The sequence below is a fragment of the Rhamphochromis longiceps genome, linkage group LG12, assembly GCF_057381845.1.
Source record: "Rhamphochromis longiceps isolate RC_006_pf linkage group LG12, R_longiceps_female_GT1.1, whole genome shotgun sequence".
Taxonomy (NCBI): Eukaryota; Metazoa; Chordata; class Actinopteri; order Cichliformes; family Cichlidae; genus Rhamphochromis; species Rhamphochromis longiceps.
The window spans coordinates 18019635-18034413 of NC_140568.1; the positions used below are offsets into that span (position 1 = coordinate 18019635).

At 41.8% G+C, this 14779-nt stretch overlaps 1 protein-coding gene across 1 annotated transcript in view; it reads right to left on the minus strand.

The window, feature by feature from the left end:
- The window catches only part of LOC146657141 (voltage-dependent N-type calcium channel subunit alpha-1B-like), a 342261-nt gene that overhangs the window by 219509 nt on the left and 107973 nt on the right, over positions 1-14779 (minus strand). Inside the window, exons 10-11 of the mRNA XM_085424990.1 lie at positions 12078-12161; positions 1666-1872 (exon numbers count right to left, since the gene is read on the minus strand). Of these exons, the coding sequence (XP_085281116.1) occupies positions 1666-1872; positions 12078-12161 (291 nt within the window). The remainder of the gene's footprint in view (positions 1-1665; positions 1873-12077; positions 12162-14779) is intronic.

Sequence of the window (14779 nt, forward strand, 5' to 3'; positions counted from 1 at the left end):
ATAATTATGCACACCTGATATAGGGTGTTGATGTCATTAGACCGTACCCCTTCTCATTGCAGAGATGCACATCACCTAATATGCTTAATTGGTAGTAGGCTTTCGAGCCTATACACCTCGGAGTAAGACAACATGCATGAAGAGGATGATGTGGACAAAATACTAATTTGCCTAATAATTCTGCACTCCCTGTACACTTTAATACTCTGATTCCACAGAACAGGGGCCTGAAAACTGAAGACTCTGCCTCTACTTCTCCCTTTAAATATCCTAGGAACTACAAGTAAGCCCGCACACTGAGAGCAAAGTGCTCAGTTGAGGTGATACTGTACTATAAGGTCTTTAAGACCTGCTGGCGCCTGATTATACAGTACCTTCTATGTGAGGAGAAGAATTTTAAATTGTATTCTGGATTTAACAGAGAACCAATGAAGAGAAGCCAATAGAGGAGAAATATGCTCTCTCTTTCTAGTCCCTGTCAGCACTCTTGTTACTGAAGGCTTCGCAGGGAGTTTTTAGGACATCCTGGTAGTAACAAATCACAGTAGTCCGCTCTAGAAGTAAGAAATTCATGAACTGGGTTTTCAGCATCACTCTGAGACAGGATGTTTCTAATTTTAGAAATATTGAAGAAGAAAGCAGTCCTACATAATTGTTTATTACAGTATGTACATTGAAGGACATATCTTGGTCAAAAAACTACTCCAGGATTCTAGAGGCCAAGGCAAAGCCACCCAGAGTAGGGAATCTGGTTAGATACCATATTTCTTCACTTAATTCCCTGGACTCCCATTATTCTTACTAAATGTCCAATTAGTGCAAAATCAAGTTAAAACAAATCCTTTTTATGCTATCAAAGACATACTGGTTCTTGTCAATCATGATCATTAATGGCAATTTAATAGATGTTTACTGTGTCAAGTTAAAAGACATTGTTCAACCTTTAGCACCACTTATTACAGACTTGTGAGTGTGTGCACATATTGAGCCTATATGTATATGTTTCATATTCTGTGGATTTTAAAAAAAATTAAACCAAATTCCAGCTTGTGCACCCAATTCTTGCTTTTTAAAGTCATTAAATGTGTATGTTGTACAACAATTCCATCCAGGCGAAAGAACTAAGAGTTAAAAGAAATCACTGAAGGCTCAAAATTACCATGACATTCATTCCCATAACGAATGAATGTAAACATCTGACCACAACTGTAATATTGATTTGTTATAACATTACTGGTAAGACGGAACCAACAGGTGTAAGCTATCTACTTTAGGTGGTAAAGAGTGGCATGAGTATTTATGTTTTCATTTTGAATGGCACACTTGCAGTTACTTTCATGTAAATACTGCTTCAACTGTTGATAATGGTCCTCTTCGTGGTTTAACTGGCTAAAAAGCGCTCCATCTCAACAATGAGTAGAGAATCACTTGAAATCCATTTTGACAACTATCATGTTTCAAGCTGTATCATGGCCAAAATAAAAATAATAAAGCCATCCATGCACTGATATGAGAATTTTTTATATCAAGTAATGGCTAAAATACATTTAATATTAAGCAACTAGTAACTATAGTTAAAATTGATTTTGAAAACGTACAGGTCCATGAAAACATACAGGATTACAAGAAAATTATTTAAAATGTATAGAACTGTTGAATACTTACATAGTGCATAGGTAAGCCACTCAGGCTGGTCATAGTGTACTATAGCTACACACAGTGTATTTAGGCCAACCAGACATAACACTGTCCAGTAGAAGCTCTGGGATTTAACCAGACGCCGGATGGTGAAGCGAATCCTCTTCTCTTTCCTCCTGAAGTAAGATGAACTCTCATTCTTGCTCTTCACACTTGCCCGAGCATATGGCGACCCTGGGGGGGCAGTTGGAGCAAAAGATACAAAATTGCAATAAAGTTACCAAGTCTAAAAATGAGGTGCTCCTTCCAAATCAAGATATGTTTGATTATAATCAGCTAGAGCCATGGATCTTAAAGTAGATTAAGACTGATCATTCTTACTGACAGATTACAGAATTGGCTTAGTATTCCTGGCACTTCTCATTATATTTATCCTCATCTTTACTTTATTTGGCCCAGACAGCTAAGGAGGTCTGCTTTTACACTTAGCCCAAGGTTAACAACATCAAATCAGCTGTTAGGAAGCATTGTATTATTTTTGACCAGTGTTTGTTTTGAATAGCACCTCTCAAAGATCATCCAGTCTTATTTCTTTAATTTAAGAAACATCCCAAAAATCAAACTGAAACCCAATAATATGTAACTTTTAGTACGCACTAGTGGTGGGTTTAAAAAATCGATTTCCCAATTCAAATTGATTTTAGTTTGAGCAATGTGATATCGATTGATTAAATCCTAAATTGATTTTTAAACACAAATGTATTTTGGCAGAAACACCAGAATCTCAGGTTAAAGCTTACAAAACTAATTCTAGTTTTTACCCTCAAACAACTAAAACAGCAAATGAGAGCAGGTAAACGGATTCTACAAAAAGACGCAAACACAAAGAGCATATCCCAGTTTACCGGGCATGCCGTCAAGTGCTGAACGCCATCTCACAGTACATCTCACAGATTCTGGAGTGGAGCTGCAGGTTTTGTCCCTCTCCAACCAAATTTAACTGAACAAGTAGCAAAAGAAGATCAAAACTACGCTTTACATTTGATAAACATTGTCATGAATTCCCTCTTACTTTTGCTTTTACATCCCCCACCGCTCTCACTCTCAGTGTACTCAGAGGCCAATTTACCATCAAAAAATTGTATTTTCTGCATTATTCACTTACTTATTGTGCTTCCAGGCTTATTACACACCAATTTACTGTTGTGCACAGTGCTTGTTTGTTCAAAAATGACCTCCAACGAGAAAGCATGATTCATGCTGTTCAATACCAAAGAAATTTAAATTTTTACAAATTATGCCAAATTGCAAAGCGCTTAGCTTTGTCTCTAATAAAACCTCTGTAACTTTCAGCAGCATCAGGTAATGTTCATATATTGATTCATGGTTTTCTTCTGTTTTTTTTTTTTTTTTTAATTCTTTCTTGTTCCTATTTAGCCTCTACTATATTAAACTTTCAGTAACTTAAATTAAGCCCAAATGTCAAGTGGGACTGGACAAAAAAGGGAAGGAGAAAAATGGTTCCATTAGAATTTCATTACTGGCACAGGAAGACTAGTGGGATAATCATTTCCTGTTCTATTTTAAACCCGACCTGTCATGATCCTGGGCCATGTTGGCCCAGCATTCTTAGTTTTCATGTATTTTTGTATTTTGTTCTTTATTTAGGCCATGGCTCCTGTGTTGCTCTGTTAAGTTGTTCCTTATTTGATTTCCCCTTGTGACTTTTATGTGCATGTCTCCCTCAGTTCAGTGTCGCGACTGTCTCCTCCCCGAACATGTGTGCCTTTTTGTGTTCCCTCGGTCCTCAGTTAGCATTCCCAGTTTAGTTCTGTGTCTTTGTGAAGCCTGCAATAAAGCAGTGATTTTGAGTTCAGCTTTTTGTCTCCGTGAGTTTTGCGTTTAGGTCCTCATCTGCCTCCACACAGCCAGTTTATGACAGTACGACGCGACCAGTCATGGACCCAGCAAACTCCTTATGGAATCGGCAGCGTGCAGACTCCGCCTTTCCTAACGAGAGGAGAAGGCAGGAGGCTCGGCATGCCCGGGAGCGCGAGTCTGCCTTTTATGCAGGGCTCTAGAGTGCGACCAATTTGGTCGCAAATGCGACCAAATTTTTCAGTGGTGCGACTAAAAAAAAATATTTGGTTGCACCTGTGCGACCAACTGTTCGGGTAGCAAAAAAAAAAAAAAAAATCTGCAAACTTCCCTGTGGTCAACAACAGACACACATTATGCCCCTATCGTGGACTAAACCAATCAGAGATAGTAAGGGGTGGGACCTCTCTGATTGGCCGTGGTCCAGTTGAAAGTGCAGGTGGAAGTGAGAGGTGATTCCTTTGGAAAAATAAACCCCCACGTATAAGCTTAAAAACACTACAAAAGACCAAGGATAAAGGAGGACTAGAACTGCCTAACTTTCAGCACTACTTCTTAGCCAACAGGCTTCAGTTTATCTCAGGATGGCTAAAACATACCCTCTTAGATGAACCTTGGCTAGATGTAGAACAAGCACTTTGCAATAATCTAGAGATCTCAGATCTACCATTTATCAGCTCAAACATCCAACGACATGAATGCTTTAAAAGCATCAACATCAGCTCTTCTCTGACAGCATGGTGGGAGTTTCTAATATTGACGGCGTCTTCATTAATCCCATGCAAACGTACACCTATCTGGAACAACCCTGACATATTACAAAACAATAATATGATAAACTTTTCAGATTGGAGTGGTAAAGGAATCAAATATTTAGAACACATACTAGAAAGAACAGAATTTATTTCATTTGACGGACTAGTTACACAATATGGGATCAACAAGAAAAGATTTTTAGAATATCAACAAATTAAATCCATAGTAAAAAAGAAATTTAAACCGGGTCAAGTTGAACTACAAACACCACCAAGTGTGGTTCAATTTCTTACTCTTAAAACCCCCAAATTACTATCCAAAATATACAGAATGCTTTCTAAAACAGATGAATCAATATCACTTCCTATTGCACAATGGGAAGCGGATTTATTAGTTAACTTTGACCTAAACTTCTGGTCTCAGATTTGCTTAAAAACCTTTCATCTAATTAGAAATCCCAGTCTTCAATTAATTCAATACAAAATATTACATAGTGTGCACTATACAGGTCATCGGATGTTCAAGATGGGCTTTACGTCTACCAACAACTGCTCACACTGCCAAACCAATTCACCGGACAATTATATCCATGCTCTTTGGTTCTGTCCACCAGTTCAGAAGTTTAGCGCGAGATATGTGAAGACTTATCGAAATGTCTGAAATGTAACATTCCAACTTCCCCCTTAGTGTGTTTGTTGGGTAGCTTAGATAATGTCACTTCAGAAAAGAATATCGCCCATATGCATAGCCAAGAAAACAGTCCTCATGAACTGGAAAAATAAAAATAATCTTAATTCTAACCAATATAGAAATTATCTATTAGTTTGGTCCCGCCTTTACTGTTGTGATTGGTGTGGGGGTAGGGACAGGCTTAGGGCGTCGGGGGGTTCCCCGGAGGCATCTTCCTTGGGGGGCTCAACCCGGGGTAGCGGTCATGTCCGGTTAGGGGCTCTGTCGGCTCTCAGGTGACTGTTTCCTCGCGGCTGCGTGCAGCGGGGTTAGGGGAGGGTCTGTGCTGACGGACGTGGATTACTGGCTGCCCCTGGGTGGGTCTGGGATGGGCGTGAGGTTCTGGGGTCGCTCCGTCTCTGGGCTGGGGCCCGGGCCGGGCCTCGGGGGCTTGGGTCCTGGTTGGTGTGTTGCCGGGGTTGTGGGCGGGTGGGTGCATGGGGGCCCAGCCCTGGAGCAGGGTGCCGCCGGTGCATCGAGCCACCTGGGGGGCTCTTCAACTGGTGGGGGAGATTGTCACATCTTGCAGGAGCTTTCCTCTCTTCAGGAGCTCTCTCTGCAGGAGGGGGAGATACAGGAGAGGTGGAGGAAGATCTCAGCCTGGGTGTTTATTGTCTTATGTAGTCTGGAAGATGAGTGGATGGTGGGGTGGGTGCAGTTTTCTCTGTGGTGGGGTTGGGTGGACTGTCCCGGGTTCTGTGGGGCCGGGAGGCGCTGCTGCACTGTTCCCTCTTCCCGCTCCACCACAACCACCCACACATGCAGGACCTTGGAGTAGAGGTATGTCACCAGGGTGCAGAGGAGGCTACCCCCCCACCCCCCCTCTGTCCCCTTCTGGCTGCCTCTGCCTCAATTTTATCCCACAACTTAGACATTCACATTACTCACACTCTCATTACACATACATATAGGATCTTGTGGGTGGGCACGATACACGGAATCCAAAGTACCATCAGGGTGTAATAATAATAATAATAATGGATTGGATTTATATAGCGCTTTTCAAGGCACCCAAAGCGCTTTACAATGCCACTATTCATTCACTCTCATACACTGGTGGAGGCAAGCTACGGTTGTAGCCACAGCTGCCCTGGGGCAGACTGACAGAAGTGAGGCTGCCATATCGCGCCATCGGCCCCTCTGGCCAACACCAGTAGGCAAGTAGGGTAAAGTGTCTTGCCCAAGGACACAACGACCAGGACAGAGAAGCCAGGGATCGAACCGGCAACCTTCCGGTTACAGATGCAATTCCCAACCCCCTGAGCCACGGTCGCCCACGGAATCCAAAGTACCATCAGGGTGTACACCTCACCCCTGGCGTCGTTGCCCACCTCTCAATTTTAAATACACGTAGACATTGAGGGCTAGCAGGAGGGACCATGCGCTTACCTGCTGCTCTCTGGCAGGTAGCTCCATGCCCTCCTGGGTTTTAAATGCACCTTAGAACACACATGCATCAACACTACAATGAGCGGGTGGAGGGAGGTTTGGAGTCTTCTCTCACCCCCATTCTCTGCGGCCTGCTGGAGCGGGTGGCTAGGAGGAGGAGTTGGCCGTCCGACTGCGGTCTGGAGTGTGGGGCCTCCCTGCTGCTGCGGAGTCGGGGCGGTCTGCCTCCCCCCACCGCAGGGAAAAGGGTAACACCACCTGGGTCTGGGTGCAGTTCCCCCCTCCAGGGGCAAGGGTACCTAGACCCGGGTTTGTAGAGTAAGCTTGGGGGGTGTGATCGTGTGTACAGCGTCTCTTTATGTCTGTCTCCACGTTGGTTGAGTGTGGAGTAAGTGCATATGAGAGCATGAGGGTGGGAATGGATGTTTGTATATGTGTGTGCCTGTATGTCTGTGTCTATATGTCAGGTTGGGTGTCAGGCGCCACCTCTCTGGGGACATCTCAGGCCCTCCAAGGTTTGGAGGCCTATCTCCCCCTACCACCACTTCCCCTGCCAGTGGCGGACTGCTGGAGCCTGGGGCTCGCTCGGGCCACTTCGGAGGTGGGGTTCCCCCGGCCTCTCGGCCTGGGGCTCGGTCACTCAGGCACGGCTGGCTGCCGGCGGAGCTCACGTGCGCGTCACTGCAACTCCCCCTGGCTTCTGCTCCGCGGCTGCCAAGTGAGCCCTCATCTGGGACTCTCCTCAGCTCTTTCTGGGACAGTGGCGCGGCTGCCCCTCTGTTGGTCTTCCTTGGTCTCTTGTGTTCTGGGGGCCTCTGGATGTCTGGAGTCTTGATCTCCTCCATACCTGCTTCATGCCCTGGAGGACGGGGCTGTGGCCCCCCCACACCCTCTAGCAGATCATTACATGAAGGAACCTTTTAAAAAAACAAGCGCGTCCATGCTCATAGGTGTACACACGGGTGATCACACCCACAAACTACACCCTTTTTAGCTCCTACCTCAAAGCACACTGTGTTCTGTTGATCTTATGTGCTGCACAATAATGTTTAATATTTAGTATTTACTGTCATATTCCCATATATCATTGTGATGTTGTTTATTCTATTACTCTTGTTCTCTTCTGCTTGTTTTCTTTTTTCTTTCTCAGCAGGTGATCCAGGTGATCGATATATGCATTTTTTTCTTTCTTTTTTTTTCTGCCCGTTCTGTTGGTTTTTGTCTTTTGCCCTTCTCCCCGTCCCTCTTCTCAGCTGTTTCTCTTTCCCTCTTTCTTTCCCCCAGTCAAGTCTGTCCCGTATTCAGTAAGTGAAAATAAAATTAAAAAAAAAAAAAAAAAAAAAAAAATGGAAGTGAGAGGTGAGTAGCTTGAATAAAGTGATATCAATTTATTAAATCCTGAATCGACTTTTAAATATAACTGTGTTTTGCCAGAAACGCCAGATTCTCAGATTAAAGTTCACAAAACCATTTCAACAACAACCAAACAGCAAATGAGAGCAGGTACACGGATTCCACACAAAGACGTAACACAGAACGGACCGACGCATCAGAATCAACTTTGTCTTTCTCGGCTTTCTCACCCGACGGCCCGTAGATGGACACGCTGTCGGAGCTTAGCGATTCTGATGCGTGCGGTCCGCGCTGTGTTTACGTCTTTTTGCGCTGATTCTGAGCTGCAGGTTTTGTCTCTCTCCAACCAAAATTCACCGAGTCAGCAGCAAAAGAAGCAGCAATGTCGTCATGAATTTTGCTGTTTTGCTTCCACAACAATTAAAATCACACTTCATGCACAGCTAGCTCTCTCTCTATCTCTCTCTGTACTTCAAGAACAGTTTCCCGTCTCCAATCTCTGTTTTCTGTATTATTCATTCGCTTACTACCCACCAGTCTACCGTTGTTTACAGCACTGTAGGCTGCTGTCTTTTTCTTTTCTTTTTTTCACTTAAATGACCTCGGACAAGAAAGCCTATTTTTCTGTTGTTCAATACTGAAGAAATTTAAACTTTATATGCAGAACATTGTAGAATATTTTTAAGGTTATCTGCTATAAAAAGCCAGACCAGACTCCTTCATGTTTTTCTGTGTTTTATTCTCAGTTACTTTCACACAAAGGCATCTGCTGTGATGTTCACAATTCTGAAGAAGTCAGTACTGATAAATGATCAGAATTATAATATTTCTGACTGTCTGAGGCTAAGTTGAATCGAATCGGGACTTTGAAAACTGGAATCGAATGGATTATAGAAATCAGTGATGATATCCAGCCCTAGTGAGCAGCCTAGCACGACAGACGTGGATGTAGCTGTAATAGGAAAATAACTATTGCTAACTTTTCTGTTAAGTTAAGGCCTGATCCTTCTGAAATTCATAGCCAGTGCTCGGACACGGTGTCATCAATCTTTGAATGCTGAAAAAGCACAGTGTATCCAGAAAAACACATTATATAATATAAATTATTCTAAAATTTGTGTGCGCAAGCCTGTGTGCCTTTTTGTGTTCCCTCGGTCCTCAGTTAGCATTCCCAGTTTAGTTCTGTTTCTTTGTGAAGCCTGCAATAAAGCAGTGATTTTGAGTTCAGCTTTTTGTCTCCGTGAGTTTTGCGTTTGGGTGCTCATCTGCCTCCACACAGCCAGTTTATGACACGACCTCTGACTCATACTGTATCACCTAAGTGACTACATTATCCAGTTTTATGTGTGTCTCTACTTAGCTGTATACTGTACAACAAGCCTTATCAAATTTATTTTAAAACTTTGCAATATTTCTTTTAAATTTAAGCCAAACTCAAGATGGAACTATAACTCAAAAGTTAAAATCTGTGTTTTTCAAGAAAATATGTTGACCTCAAATCAAAATGAAGAATAAGGTAAAGTTAAAGTATTTTGTGGCGATTATGCATTTAGTCATTTAAAAATGTTGTTGCTAAAACCACCAGTATTCTTCATTATTCTAAAGCCATTTTTCATTAACATGCTACTTTTATGAAAAGCCCAATAGCCTGCCAGGCCTAAATTGACTCCTATTTGGTCTGATTTAGGAGTTTTTGATATAAATTATTGTCAATTAATTAAAAAAATTAAGGGTAATGTTTCAAATCATGTATATATCAGGATAGAGTTTGGTGCTCTCCTACTTTAGTGTATAGCCTTCTGAATTTGACTGTCATGGGCCTGTCTGGGGGCCCATGTGTTTTAGGTTTACCCTGGGCTGGCGATCCTTGCGGGTCACCCTGCCCAATGGTCTAGTTAAGCATATTCTGTTGTCGTGTGTAGTATTTTGTTGTTCTATCTCCTTTTTTCCATCTCCCTGTAATGTGCATAAAAGTTGATGCTCACGCCCCCGGAAATATTGGGCGCCGGGTGATCCTTTGACCCAGAAGTGTTCTCGTGCTGGAGGCAGCCACACCTGCTGCTCGTCAGCCGCCGCCAGCTGCTGCTGATTACCGGCATCAGGAGCGTCTTATTTAACAGTGTGGCTGAGGTCCAGTTGACACTCGATCCTTCAGTTTACCTCGTCAGTACAGCCATGGACTTGCTTTTGAAAAACCTTGCTTTGAAGACGGATTGCCTAGCTGACTTATTGTGTTTATCTTTACTAGGAAACAGGAGCAGAGTCACAGATTGGATATGAGTTTGGATATATGCCATTCCAATGTTCACGGACGCGAGCACTGTGTGGGGATTTTGAAGATCACCACCTTGGGGTGTATATACAAGTCCAGTTCCAGGACTTGTATATGTTTTCCCTATTGTTTTTCACTGTAGATACAGTAAATTCACTGTTTTCTCTCTGAAGAGACCTGTGTTTGGGTCCGCTTCTTAACACCTTTATGTATGTTTTCCGCCCCGGACCAAACACAGTCTTTAAGCAGTCAAAGTGCATAATCTACATGTGCAAATTAAGCTAAAACAGCAGCACCAGATACTGCAGTGACTTGAGTTAAAGCATTTAAGACCTGTAATAGATTTAAGACCCGATTTAAGACCCGGGCAGCACGGTTAGCCCTGTTGCCTCACAGCAAGAAGGTCCTGAGTTCAATTCCACCATCAGGCCATGGTCTTTCTGTGTGGAGTTTGCATGTTCTCCCCATGTTTGCGTTATCCCCGGGTACTCCGGCTTCCTCCCACAGTCCAAAGACATGCACTTTGTGGGAATAGGTTAATTGAAAAATCTAAATTGCCCATAGGTGCGAATGGTTGTCTGTCCCTGTGTATCCCTGTGACTGGCGACCTGTCCAGGGTGTACCCCACCTCTCGCCCTATGACAGCTGGGATAGACTCCAGACCCTGCAACCCTAAAAACGGATAAGCGGAAGTGAATGGATGGATGGATGGAGATTTAAGAGCCTTTAAAGACACAGAAAGCCCTGATAAACAGTATAATCTTTTTCATCCTCTACTTATGATTTTCTTATTTCACTTTCTGTTTTTCTGCAATCAGCTTAACAGAATTAAAATAACACCATCTACCGAATGATGTTTGTCAATAGCAAATCTTAACTCCTTTTCAAGTATCCATTACATAGTATTGATTTAAGACAGTATAAGCAAGCTTGACTGATGCTTGATTTTGCAGGTCTTGACAATGATTTTCAGTACTGATTGGGTTTATAGATAAAACTATCAGCAACAATATTAAAATTAATTTTGGGTTGATACCCTTTTTATTACCAAAGCATCTCTGACTTATTAAGGAAAGGGTCTATTGTTATCTCCTTTAGTGTCTGATATATTAATCTTGTGGGTTCAGTGGGTCTCGAAATTAGGCTTGTTGTGGTGCATCCCTGAGATCATCTGGGAAGTGTGGAGGCCAACTAAGTAAGGCACTGACTCTTTTTTGTTCCCTCAGAACATTCCTATGCAGTTTGTGCTGTGTGATGGGGAGTATTGTCCTGCTGCTGGAAGGCACTGCTGCCTACAGCAAAAGGGTTTCCTGAACATGACAGCAAAACTGTCTGAAACGATTACAGACTGTTCAGTTCAATTCGATTCTATTTTATTCACAAAGCTGTAGTGTCATTTCAAAACAACAGCTGTGTGAATTAACTTTATATTGAAAGATAAAGAGATAAATATGAAGGTATCATATTTGTAAACTTAAATTGATTTTTGCTATTCTTTGATTTGGCTTTTGATAGTATAAGAAAAGTATCAGTCTCTATGGGAATGAGATATTGGAGGAGTGGGGAGGAGCAAAACTTCAGAGATGCATGTAAAATGTAAACTCAAACTTTGGACAGTCACATTTTGGGGTGTTTGATAAATTCGTCTAGAATTCTAGAAGTGAGAGCTGCTCCATGTAAAGTGTGATGGACACAATTTCTCCCAAAAAAGTCCAGTGTTTCCAAGGATATTTCCCAATTATCTATGAAGCCCACTTCATTTTTGGACACCAGCCAGAGAGCAAGCAGTTTAAGGACACCATGTGGCTAAACATGTCCCTGCTGGTACAATTATGGAGGGGACCAAGTCCTACAAAGTCCAACATTTCAAAGCAACAGCCATATAAAGACCCAAGGTCTTCCAGCACGATATTGCAGTTTAACAAATAATCCAAATTAATCACATAACCTGTCAGTGGTTTTAATGTTACAATTAACAGATGTAAATGTTTGCAGTGGGGACAATTGATATGCTGTGTGTTTAACATACAGAACCATCACAAATCTAAGGCACTGTCCTCACCAACAGATGAGATGTCAGTAAAGTGGTCCTCCCCTTCCTCTGCATTGATGAGATCATTCTTACTCTTCCTGGTCCGTTTTAGCACTGCAAATACATCAAGGAAACACAAAAATAAAAAAGGAATATGAACTAAGTCAGAAAGCAGCTCATATACTTTAATATTATATTATTAATAATATATTAATAGTCTTCTGGTTTTGTTTTGGGGGGTTTCCTCACTCTGCCACATGCCACGCAATATTCAGTTTTTCAGCTATTCTGCCTTGACAGAACTCAATAATCCAAAGGAGGAAATCAAAGTTGATTCTGTTTGTCTGGAGACGGCATTTTCAATGGGAAAAATGTTTCATCCAGCACAAGCCATAATAATATTAAATGCAAAAGGGTTTGCACAAAAAATAATTTCTATATAGTCCTTATATATAGTCCTGTAATGGGCCTACTTCCTCCCTATCCAGTATATTGCACTGATCACTAAACAAATGGCAACTTGCCTGTAGGTGTAAATAGGCACCATAAGTGTTGCTCTTCTGTGCTGTGCCATCTCCTTAGCCAATTTTTTTTTTTTTTGTTTCTCCATGGTATAATTCACACCAATTCTCTTGGCAGTTGTGTATACCAGTGGAGCTAATCCTTGGGGTGGACCAATTTTGGCATAGAGGGTTGAAAGCCCAAAGAATACTCTATTTTGAAAAAATTGTGTCTGACCTGCTCCAATACTCCTCACAAATAAAAACTTACCAATAGTGTTTACTTTAGGAGCAATGGTCCTTCTGTCCTAGATTGCCTGGATCATTCTTTATGCATGTTCCCGACTTTGACAAATGCCCAGCTGGGATAACCACATTTAGTTATGAATGATGTTTATCAATAGCAAATCTTAACTCTTTTTCTGATGCTTGACTTTTCAGGCATTGACAATGATTTTCAGTACTGATTGGATTTATATATAAAACTATCAGCAACAATATTAAAATTTACAATTTTTGAAAGTCTGAAAAAGATTAGGTTCAAGGACTGGACTGAGTGAAAGAAGCCAATGTCCAAAGAAAAAAAGTATAAAGGAGCTTTAGCAAGGAGAACTATTCCTCTAGACCACAAGAGCGTCTTTTGAAGCAGTATATAAAGAACTGAGGTGTGGCTCAAGACTTTTTCACAGTACTATAACTGAACTAATGAATATGGAGAAAATAGAGAACTACAGAGCCATTAGTTCATTTACAGTACTTTTACTGTCAAGTTAGCCAGGTGAAATTGGGAAGCTGATGGTGGATCCATGTTTCTCTCTGTCTGTCCCTTGCATGTGAAATAAAACTTAGTTCCAAGAGCAGACATATTTGGTTGGTGTTGAGGGTGTTCCTGTTGTGAAGCGCACCCTTCACAATCCTGTAATGTCTTAGAGACTATGTGCACTGCATCAGCAACTGGAAGGCAAAGTGAAAAGAGACATAACATCCTAAGAGGCAATTGTTTCATATGCCTCCATAATGGTGTCTCCCACATTCTCCATTCCTGTGTTCAGGAATGTGGTGTTTTGGAGCCCTCTGGGTTGAGGACCAAATCCAGAACCTTGGAGAATTTTGGGGTGACAGAACTGACAGTATACCTTTAACAGTTCTTAAACAGTTATGCCTTTTTAAGTATCTTAGGAAAACCATACAGACTAGGTGTAGTTTCCCCTGTGTTATAGGGTCTGGTGAATAGCATTGTCTTTTTCTGCTTCAGACTGTCTATATGACAATAAACATTATCTAGATCTTAGGAGAACAAAACAACCTCTGGGTAAGTGGATGGCTTAACACAGAAGATGTACGTCACCAGACCAGGAATCTACCATGTATCTGCACCTTCAGGCAGGCTGCCATATTTCCAATTGCAAGGGTGTCCATACCCAGGACAGAGAGGAACACTGGTTTGACCATGAGTGATTTACCGTATTATTCGGACCATAAGGCACACCAGATTATAAGGCACGGGTCTGTTTTCATACATAAAGTGCACTGGATTATAAGGCGCATTAAGCGAAACAAAACAGTCAGATAGGTCAAACTTTACTGAACTCATTCTTCTTTCTTCCTCCTCTTCCGTACCATTGATTCATTAATATTGACTTCTCTGGCAGCTGCTCCATTCCCGTGTTGTTGCAGTATATTAATGACTAACCACGTATTGTGGATGGATTACCTCAGTTGTTCTCCTGATTCCTGACTGAAGTTTGGGCCGTTTATAGCATCCTGCCATGCCATTGCATTTGTTCCTAACCATCGGGAACCCTCAACTTTTATTGAGTGGAAAAAAGTTTGAATTCCTCCAGCTTCACTGTGTTTATATTATACGAACATAAACACAGTGAATGCTAAGCTGTGTTGTTTGTGAAGGTTCTCAGTCATCCAGGTCATTGTAGTCTAAGGAGCTTAGAAAGAAAAGTGTCTGGACTTCTTTAAGTTGCTTGAAGACGTTTCACCTCTCATCCGAGAAGAACTGAAGAAGCCTCTCGGATGAGAGGTGAAATGTCTTCATTGAGAAAATTAAAGGATTTTAAGTGTGCCTTATAGTGTGGAAGATATGGTAAGTGAAAAGGAAAGCAACCATAACTAAACCAAGGAGGCAGCCTTACCATACATATAAAACTTAAGAGGAAAAAAAACAGAGGCCTCCAGTTTGGTTTATGCAATATTTATCATAAAAGATATAAGAATTTA